Below are 18,067 nucleotides of genomic sequence, written 5' to 3'. Positions count from 1 at the left end.
CTGATGATAAGCCATGCTGTGGATTTTGTTGTGTAGAAGTCGGGGGAGATTTGCTGTGTAAGGATTGAGCTCTCTTAAAGTAATTCTTTTTCCTTGACAGATGTGTGCCATAAACTTGCTGAGAATATTTTTGTGGTGAAATTCACCTGTGTGCATAGGTCTTGAGTTGGCCTCTCTGCACAGAGCCCTTATAGACAGAGTAGTCCTTAAAAGCAGCAAAGGAAGATTCCTATTATATAAGCAGCAAGCAAACTATTACAGCCTGTGGAGCCTACTTTTAAGCACTAATGATATAAATTCCTTCTTCCTTACAGAATGATTCAATCAACCAGCAGCTTGCAGCCATCTTCACCCACTGCTATGGCAGCAGTCCTATACCCAACATTCCTGAAATACAAAAGACGTTGCCGGCCCGGCTTGGTGAGATACTCAGCTTTATCTCAGTGAGACAATTTCCACAGTGGTTTTGCATTTTCTCTTTGGCGTGCTGCAGCATTTTAAACTTTTTTCCCTGTCCCATCTTTTTTCCAACAGATCCTCACTTTCTAAACAATAAAGAAATGTCTGATGTAACTTTTCTAGTGGAAGGAAAGCTGTTTTATGCACACAAAGTCCTGCTGGTTACTGCTTCCAACAGGTGAGTCAGCCTCCATGAGCTACACCTACTAACTGCAACTGTGTTATTCGTGCTAAATGGAGATTAGTGATGGAGGACAGGGGCCTGTAATTCCTTACTCAAATGAGCAGCCCTTCATCACCAGTAGCCTCAATGGGGCTACCGGCATGAGTAAAGACTACTCACTTGAGTTTACATGATCAAGCCACAAAACTTTTAGAGCCAGATTCTTTGCCTATGCTCAGACCATTAGGGAGTGGGGTCAGACCTGATTTTCTACCCAGTCCCAATGCAGGTTAGAACAACAAGGGGGCTGCTCTGGCATGCACTAGTGGTTAATGTTTACTAAGGAACTGTCCAGCAGCTGAGCATAGCTGGAGTGCAGCTTGCTCTGGCCACTTCTTTCCCACCCCTCCTTGCCTCTAACCCCCAAGGCTGAGGGAAGGACAGTGTAGGAGCCAGGTATTCTAGCTCTGTACTTACTGGAGCCTGCCTCACCCCAGGGAAGTCCTCAGCAAAAGCGTTAAGGCCAGATTCTGTCCTCTCTTGCACCCCAGGAGCAAAGGCAAGTGAGGGAGGTATAAAGAATTTGGCTCCTTAGCACTGTGTACCTTGATTTTTTTTACAAAATACACTGAATCCCCAATATATTTTGCTCTTGCTCCTTACATGGAGATATTTTTCAGTTGATCCTATTATAGGATCAGTTATTTGCTTTTAAAACTAATATTAATGCAGTGTACAATTCTCAGGATTTGATTCAGCTCCAGTTTTATGTGAGTCTAATGCCATGGATTTCAGTGCAATTAGAACACCTTAAAACTGCAGTAACATGGGAGTGAATCCAGTCTTGGGGAGTTTACAGATTTTGCTCTCCGAAGTTTACAGTTTAGTTGCTGTTAAACATGTTGATTATTTGTTTTGAAAAATATAAAGTATAAATGCAAATACACTAGGACTAAGATTCCATTTCCCCTTTGTTTACTGACGAACCCAAGCAAAGATGATGCAGAGTGGCAAAAATGCAGAAAATCTATTAAGCAAACTTCTGTCTCCATTTTCTCAGGTTTAAGACCCTGATGACCAATAAACCAGAACTAGACAGCCAAGGCAGTAAGACTGTTGAAATTGGTGATATGAAATACAGTATTTTCAAGGTATGTAAATTATGCGCACCCTTACCACGAGCACTGTTTGTCTCCTCCTGTACTGACTGTGAAGCAAAGGCTACACGTTTTAATGTCAGAGAGAAATGATAACCGCAATTGGTCTGATTCAAACATCTCTGCGTTTTTAGGTGTGTTCTGATCTGCATCCAAACTTGCCAGCTTGGGCCTAGCTCTGAAAAGAATACGATTGGATTTTGGTTTTTTTAAGGCAGCCGATCTCCTTCATAACAGAGGACAAATAGGGTCTTTTATTTGAGTAGTTTTGTGTAGTTCTGCAAGTTCCCAGGCACAATTTTCATGCTGTGTTAAGTAAAAAAAGAACCCTGGATAGAGCCGGAGACCTGCCTAGTAATTCAAATCAGACGGTCAGAAGTCGGTGGGGCTCTCTTTAAAGACTTGATTTTGAGAATTCCACTATTACTTTTGTTGGTGTTTCCATATTTATGTGACCTAAGGGAGGTTCGTTCATGATGAAGAGATGGTAGGTTTAAAAAAAAAAAGAAAAAAAAACCCAGCAGGTCCGTGAAATCCAATAGTCAGGCATTGTTCCAGGTTTTCAGATCTGCATTTCAAATTAGGAAGGAAATGTGCAGAATAGAGAAATCTGAAAGTGCAGAACAGCTGAAAGTCTGTAACTGTTTCACTAAAGTGTTTAGGACTCATCTTGGCTTTCTCCCTCACAGTGTCTCTATATGGTCATCACCACATAGTATCTCCGCATCCAATGGGGATAATTTGAGCACAGAAACATCCCTACTGCTCTATCCCAAGAGGGTTTCTGACATTTTGTATTTGAATTGAAAAGCAATTGCAGTGTCTGCATCCAAGCTGTGCAGCTCAGGCCCATGACTGAAGAGAATAAAGTGTATTAAGGCAGGTCTCCTTAACATAGCATGAAGAATGGGGTTTGATCAATGGGGTTTTGTGATTCGAGAAGCTCCAAGGCATGATTTTCAGGCTGTGGTGTTTGCAATGTCGTAGAACCAGAGAGGGCAGGGAGAGGATTTTGCCTCTTGGGACAATGTGGTAGATTGAAAAATAATACACTGAAAGCTGTAAGAAATGACCAGTAAAGGTGTCCTTCTAACGAAATAGAGAGGGAGCGGATGTGTGAGGAGACTTTGGGGCACGTTCTTAGAGGACATGAGGTTACCTACTGAAAGTGGTATCATTTTCACTGTTTAGGGGAGACAGTTTTGCCTAGTGGATAAAGCACGAGACTGAGATTCAAGAGACCTGGGTTCTGTTCAGCAGCAGGCACAGGGATCAGGTTTTGCTATATGATTGTACAGCATCTAGAATGATGGGACCCTGACTGCAGCTGCTTGGCACTACTGCAATATAAATAGTAGTAAATGGGATGACCTTGGTTTTCAAGTGAAAAACCAGTTCCCTGATAACGGGCATGGGGAGGGGGCAGGAGAGTGCAAAGGGGTTGGTTTTGGAACAGTAGGGAGGTGAGCATGAGAGGGTGAGAGTGGAAACGGGGGCTGCCCATGTCTGTCTCCTCAGCCAAACAACCCCTCTCTTTCCTGGCCTCAAACCCCCCGGCTGAAAGACTTGTGATATGGGGAGGCTTATTGGAAGCTCTAGGGGGAGGGCAGTGTGTCACCATCTGGCAGGCTGTACAGTGTATATGCACTCAGCTAGCCTGCCACCAATTTCACTGCCTGGCAGCTCCTGGGTGCAGCTAGCCTGCAAAGCTTTACAAAAAACAGGACCCCCTGCAGAGTTTTTACAGGGGCCTTGCCGTTGCTCAGAGACACATTGTCACCCTTGGCCTAAATTCCTTGATGTGGCTCCCTTCAAAGCCAGAAAAAGAAAAGAACATTGGAAAGCACCACAGCCAGGCCATTAGAAAATGTCAAAGCTGTTATCAAGACCCACGGGAAGCTGGAGCTGTGATTTCTGTTTGCTTCCTAAGGGCAGCATGGGTATTTAAATTCCTCTGTGTCCTGACTGACAAAAGCTTCAGGCCTGGCCCTTTTCCTATTTCAGATGCTGATGCAGTATTTATATTATGGAGGAACAGAATCTATGGAAATTCCCACAGCTGATATCCTAGAGGTGAGAACATTTTCTTCCAAATGCACTCAGGAATGATGGGGCGTGGAAGCCAAAAGAAGCTAGGGCTTTGAAAGGAGGTGATGCTTTCAAAGCACATAGTCAATACTGCTTGACAAGTGACTGCTGGGAAAGATGAGAGCAGCTACCAATGTTTTCATGGGACATGTCATGTGGCTGCTTTATGCACACAGAAAAGTGTTAAAACACCCAGTGTTCTTTTAGGAGAAAATAAGGAATTGTGGAAGGTGAATGTGTTTTTAGGTCTCAGGAAGTTTGTGTCATCTGAAATAGGAAGCGGTTACTACTTCAGATGGCTTCTGCAGAACAAGGGGATCTGTGTGTAGATGTGGTTGCCCCATCTCAAAAAAGATATACTGAAATTGGAAAAGGTCAGAAAAAGGTAACAAAAATGATTAGGGGTATGGAACAGCTTCCATATGAAGAGAGATTAATAAGACTGAGACTTTCCAGCTTGGAAAAGATATGACTAAGGGGGGAATAGAGGTCTATAAAATCATGATGGGTATGGAGAAAGTAAATAAGTGTTGTTTATTCCTCCTCATAACACAAGAACTAGGGGCCACCAAATGAAATTAACAGGGAGCGGGTTCAAAACATGGACAGAAACTTCCTGTATGAATCATTCCTACCCCAGGAAAATAGACCATGTGGAATGTGTAATAGAACACAGCAGATAGAAGAGAGATTTCCCTCTACTGTCTACATTTTAAGCAAACATAGTGAGGAGCCAACCCTTGTATTTGGGCATAGAACATGTACAACACCCAACCCTGCCTATGTGCCTCAATGCTGCCATTTAAGGAGTACTTCAAAGGGTGAGAAGATAATTCAGTGTCCCAGGCCTCTCTACTGAGACTGCTATCATGGAGACAGTTATGGTGCTGGTTTTTATGATGACGAGGTCTGTACACTAGGAACTGGACTGAGGCCAGACACATAGGCCATCAGATAGTAACTATATTTGGTCACTGACAGCCTAGGGTAGATTAAAAGACTTCATAGGCCAGGGGTGGCCAAACTGTGGCTCTTTTACCATTAATGTATGGCATGCAGAGTCCCTCACATAGAATCATAGAATATCAGGGTTGGAAGGGACCTCAGGAAGTCATCTAGTCCAACCCCCTGCTCAAAGCAGGACCTAATCCCCTACTAAATCATCCCAGCTAAGGCTTTGTCAAGTCTGACCTTAAAAACTTCTAAGGAAGGAGATTCCACCACCTCCCTAGGTAACCCATTCCAGTGCTTCACCATCCTCCTAGTGAAAAAGTTTTTCCTAATATCCAACCTAAACCTCCCCCACTGCAACTTGAGACCATTACTCCTTATTCTCTCATCTGCTACCACTGAGAACAGTCTAGATCCATCCTCTTTGGAACCTCCTTTCAGGTAGTTGACGGCTGCTACCAAATCCCCCCTCATTCTTCTCTTCTGCAGACTAAATAATCCCAGTTCCCTCAGCCTCTTCTCATAAGTAAGTCATGTGTTCCAGACCTCTAATAATTTTTGTTGCCCTCTGCTGGACTCTTTCCAATTTTTCCACATCCTTCTTGTAGAGTGGGGCCCAAAACTGGAAATAGTACTCCAGATGAGGCCTCACCAATGCCGAATAGAGGGGAATGATCATGTCCCGCAATCTGCTGGCAATGCTCCTACTTATACAGCTCAAAATGCTGTTAGCCTTTCTGGCAACAAGGGCCCACTGTTGACTCATATTCCAGCTTCTCATCACATCTTCCCCCATTCTCTACTTACCAGAAAGTGGGGGGGGGGGGGTGGAGGGGGGAGAGAAAGGAGCTCAGGACCTCTACCTTGCAGTGGGGAGGGGCATCTTGGGACTTCAGCCCCACTCCTGCTGAAGCCCCAAGCCCTGGTAGGTGCACCCTGGCTCTCGAACTTATGATGATGGTCATATGAGGCTCAGCAGTTGGCCACCCCGTCATAGACTGTCTCCAGTTCCCTAGTCACCTAAACAAAAAGGAAGATGAATTCAGCTGCCAGTGGATGTAGTAAATGTCTCTCTTCTGACTTTTCTAGGAGGTGCACAAATTTAAGAATGCAGGAAGGTGCTTGCCACCTTCATTCAGTGCTATACTCAGAATAATGAAAATGCTATGTGTATTCTTCTCTATTGGCCTTCTGCTCTCACAGGAGGGCTAGCCCTCAAGAGAAGGAGTTAGAAGATCCTTTGAGGAAGGAATGTATGTTTTTATTTGCCTTCCATAAGTCAGGAGTCAGCCACACTTTGATTTTGAAAAATGTCTCTCTTGTCCCAATAGCTGCTGTCAGCCGCCAGCCTGTTTCAACTGGATGGCCTCCAAAGACACTGTGAAATCTTATGTGCCCAGAGCATCAGTATGGAGAGCTCTGTTAACATCTATAAATATGCAAAGGTAAAGGCTGAGCTATCTTGTTTAGACCCCACAAATGCCTAGGAACACAGGCACTTCACATGCTCGATGCTGTGTGGTATTTTGGACAAGAGTCATGGTGCAAGATGATGCAGGCATGCACTGGCTGGGCCAATTCTGCACTAAATTTGCTTGCAAAATGAGAGTTTGTATCCAATCTGTAATTTAATATAAATGACCCAACGTGTGTTACCACTAGGAACATAGAGCAGTTCAGCATTCCTGGAAATCAGCAGGAGTCTGGGATGTAGTAGAGAGGCAGAAGCAGGCTGCTAAAGATTACATCAGAAAATATTAGGAAGTAAAATAAACATTAAATATTTATTATATTTCTATTAATATTTGTTACTTTTTTGCATTATGTGCAGTGACACCCGACTGACAGTTTCAATGTGGGAATCTCATGCACTTGCCCAAGGCTGCTGTGTTTGGGTTCCCAACAGCCAAGGGGAAACTATTCCTTTTTTGGGGGGGGGGGAATTGATTTTCTAATGTAAATTGAGTTCCTTATGTAACTTTTATAAAAAAATTCTATTCCTGTTAAGAATCCCCAAACCTTTGGGAGCTTCTAAATGTTGAGCATAAAATACATTGCTTTTCCCCCAGTGTCGTGGTGTCTTATCTGATGATGCTGAAGTGGATGTAACTAGGTAAATAATTACTGGGAGAACCAAAGGAGACTATTTGGGAGCTATAGAGCCCTTGGGACAATCTGAGGCACTCACAGGCATGGTATTAGAGTGGCTCTTCCCCATCTCATTCTGCACCTTGGTCTGGGAGTGAGCATTCTATCATATACACCATATTTCCATGGCCACTCATATTACATACCAGCTGGCAAGATTCCTTTGTTGTGTGATGATGCGACACATGGACTCGAGGCTCACACAAAACAGGTATCTTGGCCATTTCATCAGCCAGCTGCTCTTTTCCTTTAAGGGCCACTGGACTGTGGCTCAGCTAACAGAAGGAGATCAGAGGATTAGAAATAAAAAATTTACTTCATCCCCTGGAAAATATCCCAGTGGGATGAACCTCTCCAGCTGCATGCACGCACACAGGGAGAGGAAAGAGAGTCCTTCGTAGCATGGGTGTCCTTTCCATTAGCATTTACCAACTACATCATTACGTACATACCCCTTCCCCTAACCGTCCTTTGTTTAGCAGGCATCCTGCCCAATAAGCTGTCAGAGGGAAAGGGCTTAGCAGCGGCAGCTGTGGAAATGTCCTTTAACTTGTAGGGCTCACAGAGAAGGTCACTGGCTCCTGTTCTGTTTTACAGATCCACAGTGCACCTGAACTGGCCTCATTCTGCGAGGGCTTCTTCCTCAAACACATGAACTCTCTGCTGGAACAGGACTCGTTCCGACAGCTCATCTACGGCAGGAACAGCAAGGTGCAGGGTCTGGACCCTCTGCGGGACCTGCAGACAACACTGGCCAGTCGACTGCATTCTATTTACATCACCTCAAGAGTGTGAGGCAGGGGCAAAGCAGCAGCAGCAGGAACGCTAGGGCATCACACTGGCACGGGACCTTATCCAGCTGGGGCTTCCAGGTCTGTCTTATGGAACCACCAGCTCATGCTGAAAGTCCGCACCTAAGCTGACGCCCTTAGGGCAGTGATTTCTCTGGGGAGCGTGTTAGAGTGCTGCAACTATTCTAACGACAAAGGAGGGGAGGTGGCTTTTTTCTTCTGTGCTGTACGGCATCAGAGTGACACCAGGACAGCACCAACAGGAAAAATGGAGGCAGCAACTGAAGAACCTGGCCTGAAGAGAAGATCTATGTTTCCGTTTTCATGAGCACAAGGTGAAAGCTGCTAGGGAAACAGCGCGCGCAGATGCAGCAGAGTGAGGCCTAACACTGGGGGTGTTTCGAACATGCTAATCTAATCTACACTCCCCATCAGGTTGATGTGTATACACCAGTGGTGCTTTTAAAAGGGTGTGTTGATAGTCCTCTAATCCCATGAACCTCTGAGCATTCAGTCACCTGACCAAATGCGTATAGTAGTTAGCATGCTCAGGCTACCACTGTAGCTATAAACACGAGTTTTACACATGGCAAAAGACTCTAGCCTTGTTGCCCATAAATTCTTTGCACCCCCACAAGGCTGAGAGAAGGTGAGACAGTAAAATAGGCCTCTACAATTATCTTTTTTCAGTAGCACCTACTTTGGAGAATGTAGCCAAGTTTTGATCTACTTGTCTGTGTTCAGTGGTGGCCAATGGGAAAGAAAACAGCCTATCCTATTTACACTGTAAAGGTTTGATCAAGTGTCTTGTAGTGTCCAAGTCATCCCATTTTTAACAGTCTGGGAATGGCACATGGAGCACTCCTGCGTGATTAGTGACTGATGCAATGAGAGGAGGTGGTTTTCAAAAATGCTGCAGCAAAACCTATTGCTGTGTTGAGGGGCCTAGGTCCTAGTATTGTGTGTACCACCTATACTCCCTTAAAGCCAAGCAGGAATGTACAGCTCATTCTTCCCTGATGCTGTGCTCTCTTGCTGGAGGTGGTGTGGTGTAGAGAAACATGCATGAGAGGAAAGCCTGACACAAACTTGTGGCCATGGGCAAGTCAGTCCTCTCTACAGCTGTGGAGATGGAAGTAATGGGGATACTTCCCTGGAGGTGGGGGGAAGGGTATACTGCAGAATGCTTGCACGCATTAGCTCACCGTTGCCCTCTATGTCTAGGAAACGTTTAGGTTGCAGTACTTAGGGTTGAAGTATCTAGTTTTAAGATTCACCGTGTTTTCTTAGCTTACAAAGGGCAGAAACTACCAAACTTTTTTAAAAAAAATACAAGCACCGACCTTAGAAACAAAGATGTAAGGTGACTGATGTCCATTCATCCTGCTGTCACCATTAGCTAAAACCTGCCCCCTGCAACCATTCCCTGCTGGTCTGTGTTGGCACATACTGAAAGCGTTAGCTAAAATGCTTCATTTTAGGCTGGGGGACGGGGGGAGGGGGGAAAGAAAGCTTTCACTGTAGAGTTGGGATTTCTTGGAAATCTGAACTATGAAATGCTAAACAGGCTGAGGGGAGAAGGCTCAGGCTCAGCTGAAAAGAACAGTCAAGGTTTGGTGGAGGAGGGGAAAGGAAGGGCAGAGTGCAACATCTCCAGCTAATTGGTCAAAACAGGATTGCAGATTGCATGACCTGAGTGTGCTTGGCTAGCCAGGGACATATAAGCCTATGGATGATCAACTGGTGTTCTCAGCCAATTTCCAACTGGTCTGACTTGTGTTATAAATACACAGTTTTGAAGAGCACCCGCTTCATTAACCCTATTTATTCTTAGAAAGCCAGAGGCTGTTCCAGCTTTCTCACTGGAAGAAACCCCAAAAAGGCCATATCCTGGAAAATATTTCAAAGAGCTGCTCCAGCTAGCTGTACAAAAGCATAGGTCCAGTTTTATTGCTGTAATATTGTCTGTTAACTGTACATTCATGGTGTCATTTATGTAAATGTACCAGGATTTTGCTAACAATGTAACATTTATGCTTTGTGTTTTGACTCAGTTATTTTAACGGGGGGCGGGGGGGGGGGAAGCATTTACCACATGGTAACATTTTTCCACTAATGAAGACAAGGCTGTTCTGTACTTTAGCCTGTATATTGTGTGTGTAGGGACAGGTGTGCCATTTACCTTTGAGATTGGAATAGTTTTGAAAATGCCCATGGGGGGAGGGGGTAGGAAGCATGTTTGTCATGCCAGGGTACAAGGGGAGCAAACATGAGGGGATGTGTCTTTCTTGCCTGAGAATCACTCACTTTAATTATTGTCAAACAGGGACTAGGGAGAAGGGGGAGAGAATTAGAAAAAAAAAAATCCAAATAAAAACATTCTTCAGTAAGGTGCCACAAGTACTCCTTTTTCATTCTTCAGTAAGAGACTGAGCTAGGGTCTTCTTTCATCGCAGCTACTTCTCTCCCCTTTCAGCTCTTTAGAGCCCTATTAAGTGTCTCCAGGGAGGGAGCAATGTTGTTGAAATCCTCAGCAGAAGTCTGGCTGTAGGGAAAATGGTTTGATGACATAGCCAGCTTGGCTGAGAAGCCCAAATGTATGTAATTACTGTAGTAACTCAGCAGAGGAGATCATGGGCAAGTCAGCATGCACAGCATTTGAGGATTAACCTATGCAACTATTTTAATCAACTCTTAGACCACAAATTTCTGTCTAGCTCCCTCCCAACTGCTGAGGGACAGGCACTTAGGACACCCTCTCGTAACAACATTTCAAACAACGGAAAAGCTAAAATGGGTACAGCTGCCCCCTAATAGCATACCCTACTTCCACTGACTCAGCTGCCCTCATACAGCACCAGCCCTACTGATTTAGGGCTTGAGAGAGGCTTCTGCACCTTTTGAATGTGCAGCACGTCTCCTCTCAGGGACAAGGCCCAGAGCTTCAGAGGTAGTTAGGCCCAAATCCTCCAAGAAATTGGGAACTAGGCACCTAAGTTCTCAGGCTGCTTAGTACGTTACAATTCTCTGCATCCTACCAACTCTGTTTTAGAGGAGAACAATTTCCATAGAGCAGGATGGTCTGTCTGGCTGCTGGATGTCTGTTCCTTAGCAATCACAGCTCTTCTTCCCCAGGGGCTGTGCAGTTAGCTCTGGAGCCAGGTTCTGTAACAATCTGTGTCTCAGAGCAGTTCCTAGCATTTGATTTACATGATCAACAATGCTCCCTTGGGACAAATACATACCAGCATGTGCTCTCTTGTGCACTATGCCAGTGAGACACCTAGAAATGTACCAGTAAAAAACAGGCCTGCACTCAGGAATCATGGGACAAACAAAAGTCTCAGCTGAAGATGGACAGATTTTCCTAGGGGCCCCTTTTTACTCAAGGAAATTGAATAAATACATTCAAGTACTTCCTTCAGGAGGTTGCCTGGCTACCTGTTCCATTCTGTGCAAATCAAGGGCTGCTGGCAAACTTTGGGCACCTCTGGAGAAGCACAAAACTTCAAAGGAAATACACATCATCTCACTAGGGTGTCCTTTGTTGAGTTTCAGGGGCTTGGAGTCACTCAAGGGCTGCTTTCTCCAGGCTACAGTAAAGACTGTGCTAAACTTCAGAGTAAACCTTTGCAGAGCAAAGAAGAAACACCCCATGGCACCCTAGTGCTAACAAAATGGAATATGCCTAGATCAGGTTCCTCATGCACATGTGGAACAGCTGGACAGCTCCTGTTATGCAACAGAATCAAGGAAAACAAGATGATTTGCCCCAGTGGGTTGTAGGCTTTGTTTGTAATAAGGTAGATTCCATATTTAGACATGGTGACTTGAGGCAGAATTCCAACACATGCACTGCAGTATTGTGAGGGGGCCTGTGTGGTGAAGACCCAGCTAGATGAGTGTCTGATTGGGCAAAGGCAGTAGCTGCCTTATGTTAGGGGTTCATCCGTGCTCAATTTGGTCATAACAATATAAACCCTTTGGCACAAGACTGGCTAATGATGTATTACAGGGCCAAAGTTCACATGATCCTCTGGGACGCTGTTGGCTCTCAAGCACTCCCATGGCTGCTCTAGGGTAGGAGATGAGCATTGAAGAAAGGCAAAATGTTTGGAGACAGGACCAGTCCATAGTGCCTCATCTGACATTTCACAGATGGGGCTCTTAGCTGAACCCAGGCTCATGCTACAGGAGCAGATTGCAGGGATTTCATGCAGCTTGTCAGAGACACAGATTGTTTCCAAAACTGGACTGCAAATGCAGATTTCAGAACAAAACCACCCCCCACTGTAGTCAGTCATTCAGGCCACCTCTGGGCTGGTATTGATCACATATAACTATTGAGGCCCTCAGCTAGATTGCTGGCCTGGTTTACAGAGCAGTCACAGCCCATTGCCCCACATCTGCACTCAGCAGGAGTGGCAGGTTACTAGACAGTGAAATTCTCACCTCGCTTTGCTCAGTCTCCCAGGGGCTCCCACAGCCCAGAGTGGGGAAGGATTTTACATCTCTCAACTGTCACCTCACTTTCTGCTCAGCTTTGCTCTGAGCCAGGGAAGGCCCTTTTGTGTTGACTGCCAGCCTCTGGCCCCTGCTTCCACGACTCTGTGCGCACCATAACGTTTCTTTGTGGAAAATGAGTCTAGATGCATCACCAATACAGAGAAAGCCCAATGATCATGGGGTCTAGATGTTCGGGGAATCTAGGGATACACTATCACAAAACCTAGATGGAGGACAGGATTAAGGACCAACAAATCTCACCACTTCAATTCTTTTACCTTGCCTTCTCCAATACCAACACATGGCAACAGGTATATTTACATTAAAACCCCCCCACATAACTACCCAATGAATGCACTCCAGTGGACACCCTTCTCCCTCTGGGGAGAGAAGATAGGCCTGCAAGCTGTCATTGACTGGTCAGCTGACTGCCTATTTGACCAGAGTCAAATTTTATCATCATCAACTATTCCAGCAAGAACACCCTGGTGTAGGCAGCAGCCCACCATTTGATTGTAGCATGGTGCAGTTTTCATTTTTTAGAACTTGTGTTTCATGGTTTTGCATTTTACTTAACTTAGTTAAGTAACTTGTTTTTGGCAATTAGGCACAAGTGTATATCTAAGGCTAAGCCTATTGGAGACCATAAAGTATTGTTTTTTGTTACTGTTTAACCAGTTAGTGCTCTAAATATTTAACCAGTCACTCGATCAATTATTTTGGTCCAGTCAAATGCCTAACCCTAGGATGGGAGACCAATCGACATGTGACAGATCTGCAGCCATGCAGCTTAATGCCCTACGGGAAGGCACTCAGATTCTACAGGGTGAGTGTGGTATAAAAACAGCTACAGACGAGAATAAAGATGCTTTCCCCTCCTTTCCGCCCCTTACTGTATGCAGTGTTATTAGAGCCAGAGGGGCTCCCTACTCTACCACCTTGCTCACAGTCAAGCCTCAGGGCCATGGGGACTCACCTCCTGTAGCTGGAGAACAGGCCAAAGGAGCACCCCACCCCAGCAGTCTCAACTCCGCCTGCCCGCCCCTGCCCCCACACACAATAGCAGCACCAGTTCTGTTTCTTCCTCTCCACTCAAGCTACGTCTCCTAGAGATCAGGTAGGTCACTCCGGCTGTCAAAATAGCTCACAGGTCTCCAAGGCGGCAGGCTGATTCCACTGACAACTAGGTCATGCCTATCCACCTCCTGCTGAGAGAGCTGCTCAGCTCATACATGGCTTTGCCATTTCCTTCCAATTAGCCAGAGCACTTGCTCATCACAGGCTGACAGGGTCACTGCTGCACACCAGGGAGGGAGGGGAGAGAGATCTACAGCAACAGCTCAGCTCCTACCTTGACATGCTAGGCCAAGGCACCAGGAGATGGCTTTGAACCATAGGAGGACTGGCCTTGAGGCTTTAACTGTGTTATAGAGACCTGGTCTGACAGCCCTCACACCATTACAGGAATGGTCAGGACTGAAGGGGAGAGCGGGCTACTGGAGAAGCGCATGCAGTTCAGCTGGCATGGCCCTCTGCTATAAAGCACAAGCAGCAAAGGGATTGCATGCCTGATTCTTCTGGGTGTCTATAATGCCCTCCACTGGTGAACACATGCACAGAAAGAGTAATAGGAAAGCACTGTGCTCCTGGACAGGAATGTTAAGGGCTTTGCAGCGGGGTGGGGGGTGGGGGCGCAAGGGGAGGACCTTCACTTTTGTCAGTAAGAAAAACAGATCCCATTCTATCCTCAGATGTGTGCTCAGAGATGAACTGGGGGGATGGGTGAAGGGCCAGAGAGTAGGCCAGGGTACATCGACCAGGTGCTGGCAAGGAAGTGGGAGCATTAAAGTCAGAGTTTAAAGGGCAACACATAAGCCAAAGAGAGGAATTGAGTTTCCGAAGCCACCAGATAAATGGAAAGAAGTTCCTTTATAAATGTCACACCAAGAGTGTGAGCTAGGGACTAGAGAGACTGTAATGGGAGGCTATTGAGAAGCGCAGAGATAGTGGTGAAAACAGATTTCTGACCAAAGAGGCTGTGGGCTCTAATTTTGGAGGAGACACTGTAGCAGGGCTGGCCTTAGAGTGGGCCACCCCGGTGACCGTCCAGGGCACCATGGCCAAGAGGGAGCTGCGCAGCATCAGAGATGCACACTGTCTGTGTGGAGTCAGACCCTGCTCCCGGCTAGCAGGGGGTGCCAGGTTGGGGGCACCCAGATTTCTCCCTCCCAATGGAGGAACACTGGTGGTGATGGGGAAGCAGTGACTCACAGGAGCAACACCATCCGCTCTGTGCATCCAGGTCACTTTCCCCACCTGGGCTGGGCTGGGCTGGGCTGGGCGGTGAGCACCTGGAGCTGCTGCTCTGCTGCCTTCCCCTTATGCAGTCCAGGTGGTGAAAGTGATCCAGGGAGCCCTGACATGGCTCCTCCATCCTCCCTTCTCTGCTTCCTAGGGGTGCGTGGTGGAGCAGCAGGTGGTGGAAGAGTGGGGAGGGGCAGCGAGGGAGCAACAATGCCTGCTACTCCATGCATTCAGGTCAGTTTCCCCACATGGGCACAGGCAGCAGAGCACAGGGGTTAGGGGAGCAGGACAGGGGTGCAGAGGTTAGGGGAAAAGGGGGCCCAGTGCAGGGGTTAGGGTGCAAGAGAGAGCCCAGGATTAGGGGCAAAGGGGCAGAGTGCAGGGGTTGGGAAGCCTGCCAAGCCCATAGGGGCCAGGTGCAGGGGAGGGGAGGGGAGACACCACACACAAATGACAGGTTTCAGAGTAACAGCCGTGTTAGTCTGTATTCGCAAAAAAAACAGGAGGACTTGTGGCACCTTAGAGACTAACCAATTTATTTGAGCATAAGCTTTCGTGCATCCGACGAAGTGAGCTGTGGCTCAGGAAAGCTTATGCTCAAATAAATTGGTTAGTCTCTAAGGTGCCACAAGTCCTCCTTTGCTTTTTGCGACCACACATAAAGGGGCCAGGGACACCAAAATGCAAGTTCGCCCAGGCCAGCACAGTGCTGTCCTGGGGGGACTGCTACAGCTAGCCCAGACCAGCCATGGACATTTACACCTCTGGCAAGGAGAGCAGCTAACAGGAGAGCTGCACTAGTGATCGTACAAAAACGGAAGTGCTTAAGATTGATTCTTACGGAAAAGGAGAACATTTGGCACACAGCGGCTAGGAGTACAGTGAAACCTTGGCTATGCCTGGGAGATACAAACATGGCAGCAAGGAAACCCTCACAAAGGTGATATCGTAGCCTCAGTAGCCAAGAAAATTGCCTCAGTCTTTTAATGGGGGGAAATGTCTGAGAAGGAGAACACTAGACGAACTCTGCAAAGGAGTATCTTCCCTTATTTTAACTTCTCATGAAGCTAAACAGATGCATTTCAACAAGCCCTTATTCTAAGCTGCAATTTAATCTACTTGACTGATCTAAAGCACAGACAGGGAAAATGTGGTTCAACTAAGCTTGTAAAAATCTGGTGCCACTTATTGTAGCACTTGAGGTTTTTTGTTTTCCACAAGTGACTGATGAACAGAAGGAGGGATCCAAAGGAAGTTAGTGATCACAAAGTTTACATACTCCAAAGTACTGGAACACAGTTCAGCTGTGGATACACTCCCTTCCGAAACAGTCAATATTCTGCCGAGATAAAATAGTATCTATCCCATGAGCTGATTAGAGCAGTTACTCATTAACAGAAGTGTGAGCCTCTTACCAATTTCAGAGGAATTAGGTTGTATCCAATACACATTCAATAGAGCAGGAATCTATAACCAGAGAAGACTAGAGAGAGCTCAAGAAAGAAGTCAGATGAAGAGCAGTTAACAGCTCCACTCTCTTTCATTTTGCTAGGCTGCTTAAAGAACCCAGTTTAATCTTACCCACTCAGGACACAACAGGTTTAAAACCCACTTTAGGGTCTCCCCAGAAATCGGCATTTCCACACCTACGTCCTGAACAGCACAGGCAGAAAGATGTTACAGTAAGAGTACGTCACTCATATGCAAAAAGCGTCATCTGACCAATGATATTTTCATATATTGTGACTATGTAGCCTGAATTCAAGAATATTTGCAAATGAGGTGGGGGAACCTGCCAATGTAATACATTACTCCTGCAAAGCATAGCTGTAAAAGCAAAATGAAGCCATTTGTTTGAAAAAACATGACCATATGATTTAGCAAGCTACATCATCATTTAATTTCCACTGAATAATATCAGGTTTCAGAGTAACAGCCGTGTTAGTCTGTCTTTGCAAAAAGAAAAGGAGTACTTGTGGCACGTTAGAGACTAACCAATTTATTTGAGCATGAGTTTTCCTGAGCTACAGCTCACTTCATCGGATGCATACCATGGAAACTGCAGTAGACATTATATACACACAGAGACCATGAAACAATACCCCCTCCCACCCCACTGTCCTGCTGGTAATAGCTTATCTAAAGTGATCATCAACTTGGGCCATTTCCAGCACAAATCCAGGTTCTCTCACCCTCCACCCCCCCACACACAAACTCACTCTCCTGCTGGTAATAGCCCATCCAAAGTGACCACTCTCTTCACAATGTGCATGATAATCAAGGTGGGCCATTTCCTGCACAAATCCAGGTTCTCTCACCCCCTCACCCCCCTCCGAAAACCACACACACAAACTCAATCTCCTGCTGGTAATAGCTTATCCAAAGTGACCACTCTCCCTACAACGTGCATGATAATCAAGGTGGGCCATTTCCAGCATAAATCCAGGTTTTCTCACCCCCCCCACCCCCATACACACACAAACTCACTCTCCTGCTGGTAATAGCTCATCCAAACTGACCACTCTCCCAGTTTAAATCCAAGTTTAACTAGAACGTCGGGGGGGGGGGGGGCAAAAAGCAAGGGGAAATAGGCTAACTTGCATAATGACTTGGATTTATGCTGGAAATGGCCCACCTTGATTATCATGCACATTGTAGGGAGAGGTTTCAGAGGAACAGCCGTGTTAGTCTGTATTCGCAAAAAGAAAAGGAGTACTTGTGGCACCTTAGAGACTAACCAATTTATTTGAGCATGAGCTTTCGTGAGCTACAGCTCACTTCAGCAGTTTCCACGGTAAACATCTGATGAAGTGAGCTGTAGCTCACGAAAGCTCATGCTCAAATAAATTGGTTAGTCTCTAAGGTGCCACAAGTACTCCTTTTCTTATTGTAGGGAGAGTGGTCACTTTGGATAAGCTATTACCAGCAGGAGATTGAGTTTGTGTGTGTGGTTTTTGGAGGGGGGTGAGAGAACCTGGATTTGTGCTGGAAATGACCCACCTTGATTATCATACACATTGTGAAGAAAGTGGTCACTTTGGATGGGCAATTACCAGCAGGAGAGTGAGTTTGTGTGGGGGGGGAGGGGAGGGCGCGGAGGGTGAGAAAACCTGGATTTGTGCTGGAAATGGCCCAACTTGATGATCACTTTAGATAAGCTATTACCAGCAGGACAGTAGGGTGGGAGGGGGTATTGTTTCATGGTCTCTGTGTGTATATAATGTCCACTGCAGTTTCCACGGTATGCATCCGATGAAGTGAGCTGTAGCTCACAAAAGCTCATGCTCAAATAAATTGGTTAGTCTCTAAGGTGCCACAAGTACTCCTTTTCTTTTCACTGAATAATATATTACACCTTCCACCAGAGGATCACAAAGCACTTTACAAACATTAATGAAGCCCATAAATGTGTTCAGGTTATGTATTATCCCCACCTGAACAGACAGAGGTGCAGAGAATGTGTGTGACTTGCCCAAAGACAAAGGAAGTCAAGGGTAGGT

The 18,067-nt window shown here is 46.0% G+C and overlaps 1 protein-coding gene across 1 annotated transcript in view; it reads left to right on the top strand.

Annotated features, from left to right (window-relative positions):
- Positions 1-9,791, top strand: part of ABTB2 (ankyrin repeat and BTB domain containing 2) — a 194,431-nt gene extending 184,640 nt beyond the window's left edge. Inside the window, exons 12-17 of the mRNA XM_073347923.2 lie at positions 315-420; positions 535-637; positions 1,683-1,773; positions 3,784-3,852; positions 6,150-6,263; positions 7,564-9,791. Coding sequence (XP_073204024.1) covers positions 315-420; positions 535-637; positions 1,683-1,773; positions 3,784-3,852; positions 6,150-6,263; positions 7,564-7,761 — 681 coding nt within the window. The 3' untranslated portion in view covers positions 7,762-9,791. The remainder of the gene's footprint in view (positions 1-314; positions 421-534; positions 638-1,682; positions 1,774-3,783; positions 3,853-6,149; positions 6,264-7,563) is intronic.
- The last annotated feature ends 8,276 nt before the right edge of the window (positions 9,792-18,067 follow it).

Source organism: Lepidochelys kempii, chromosome 6 (assembly GCF_965140285.1).
Source record: "Lepidochelys kempii isolate rLepKem1 chromosome 6, rLepKem1.hap1, whole genome shotgun sequence".
In the NCBI taxonomy this organism is placed as follows: domain Eukaryota; kingdom Metazoa; phylum Chordata; order Testudines; family Cheloniidae; genus Lepidochelys; species Lepidochelys kempii.
This window is presented reverse-complemented; position numbering and strand designations above follow the sequence as displayed.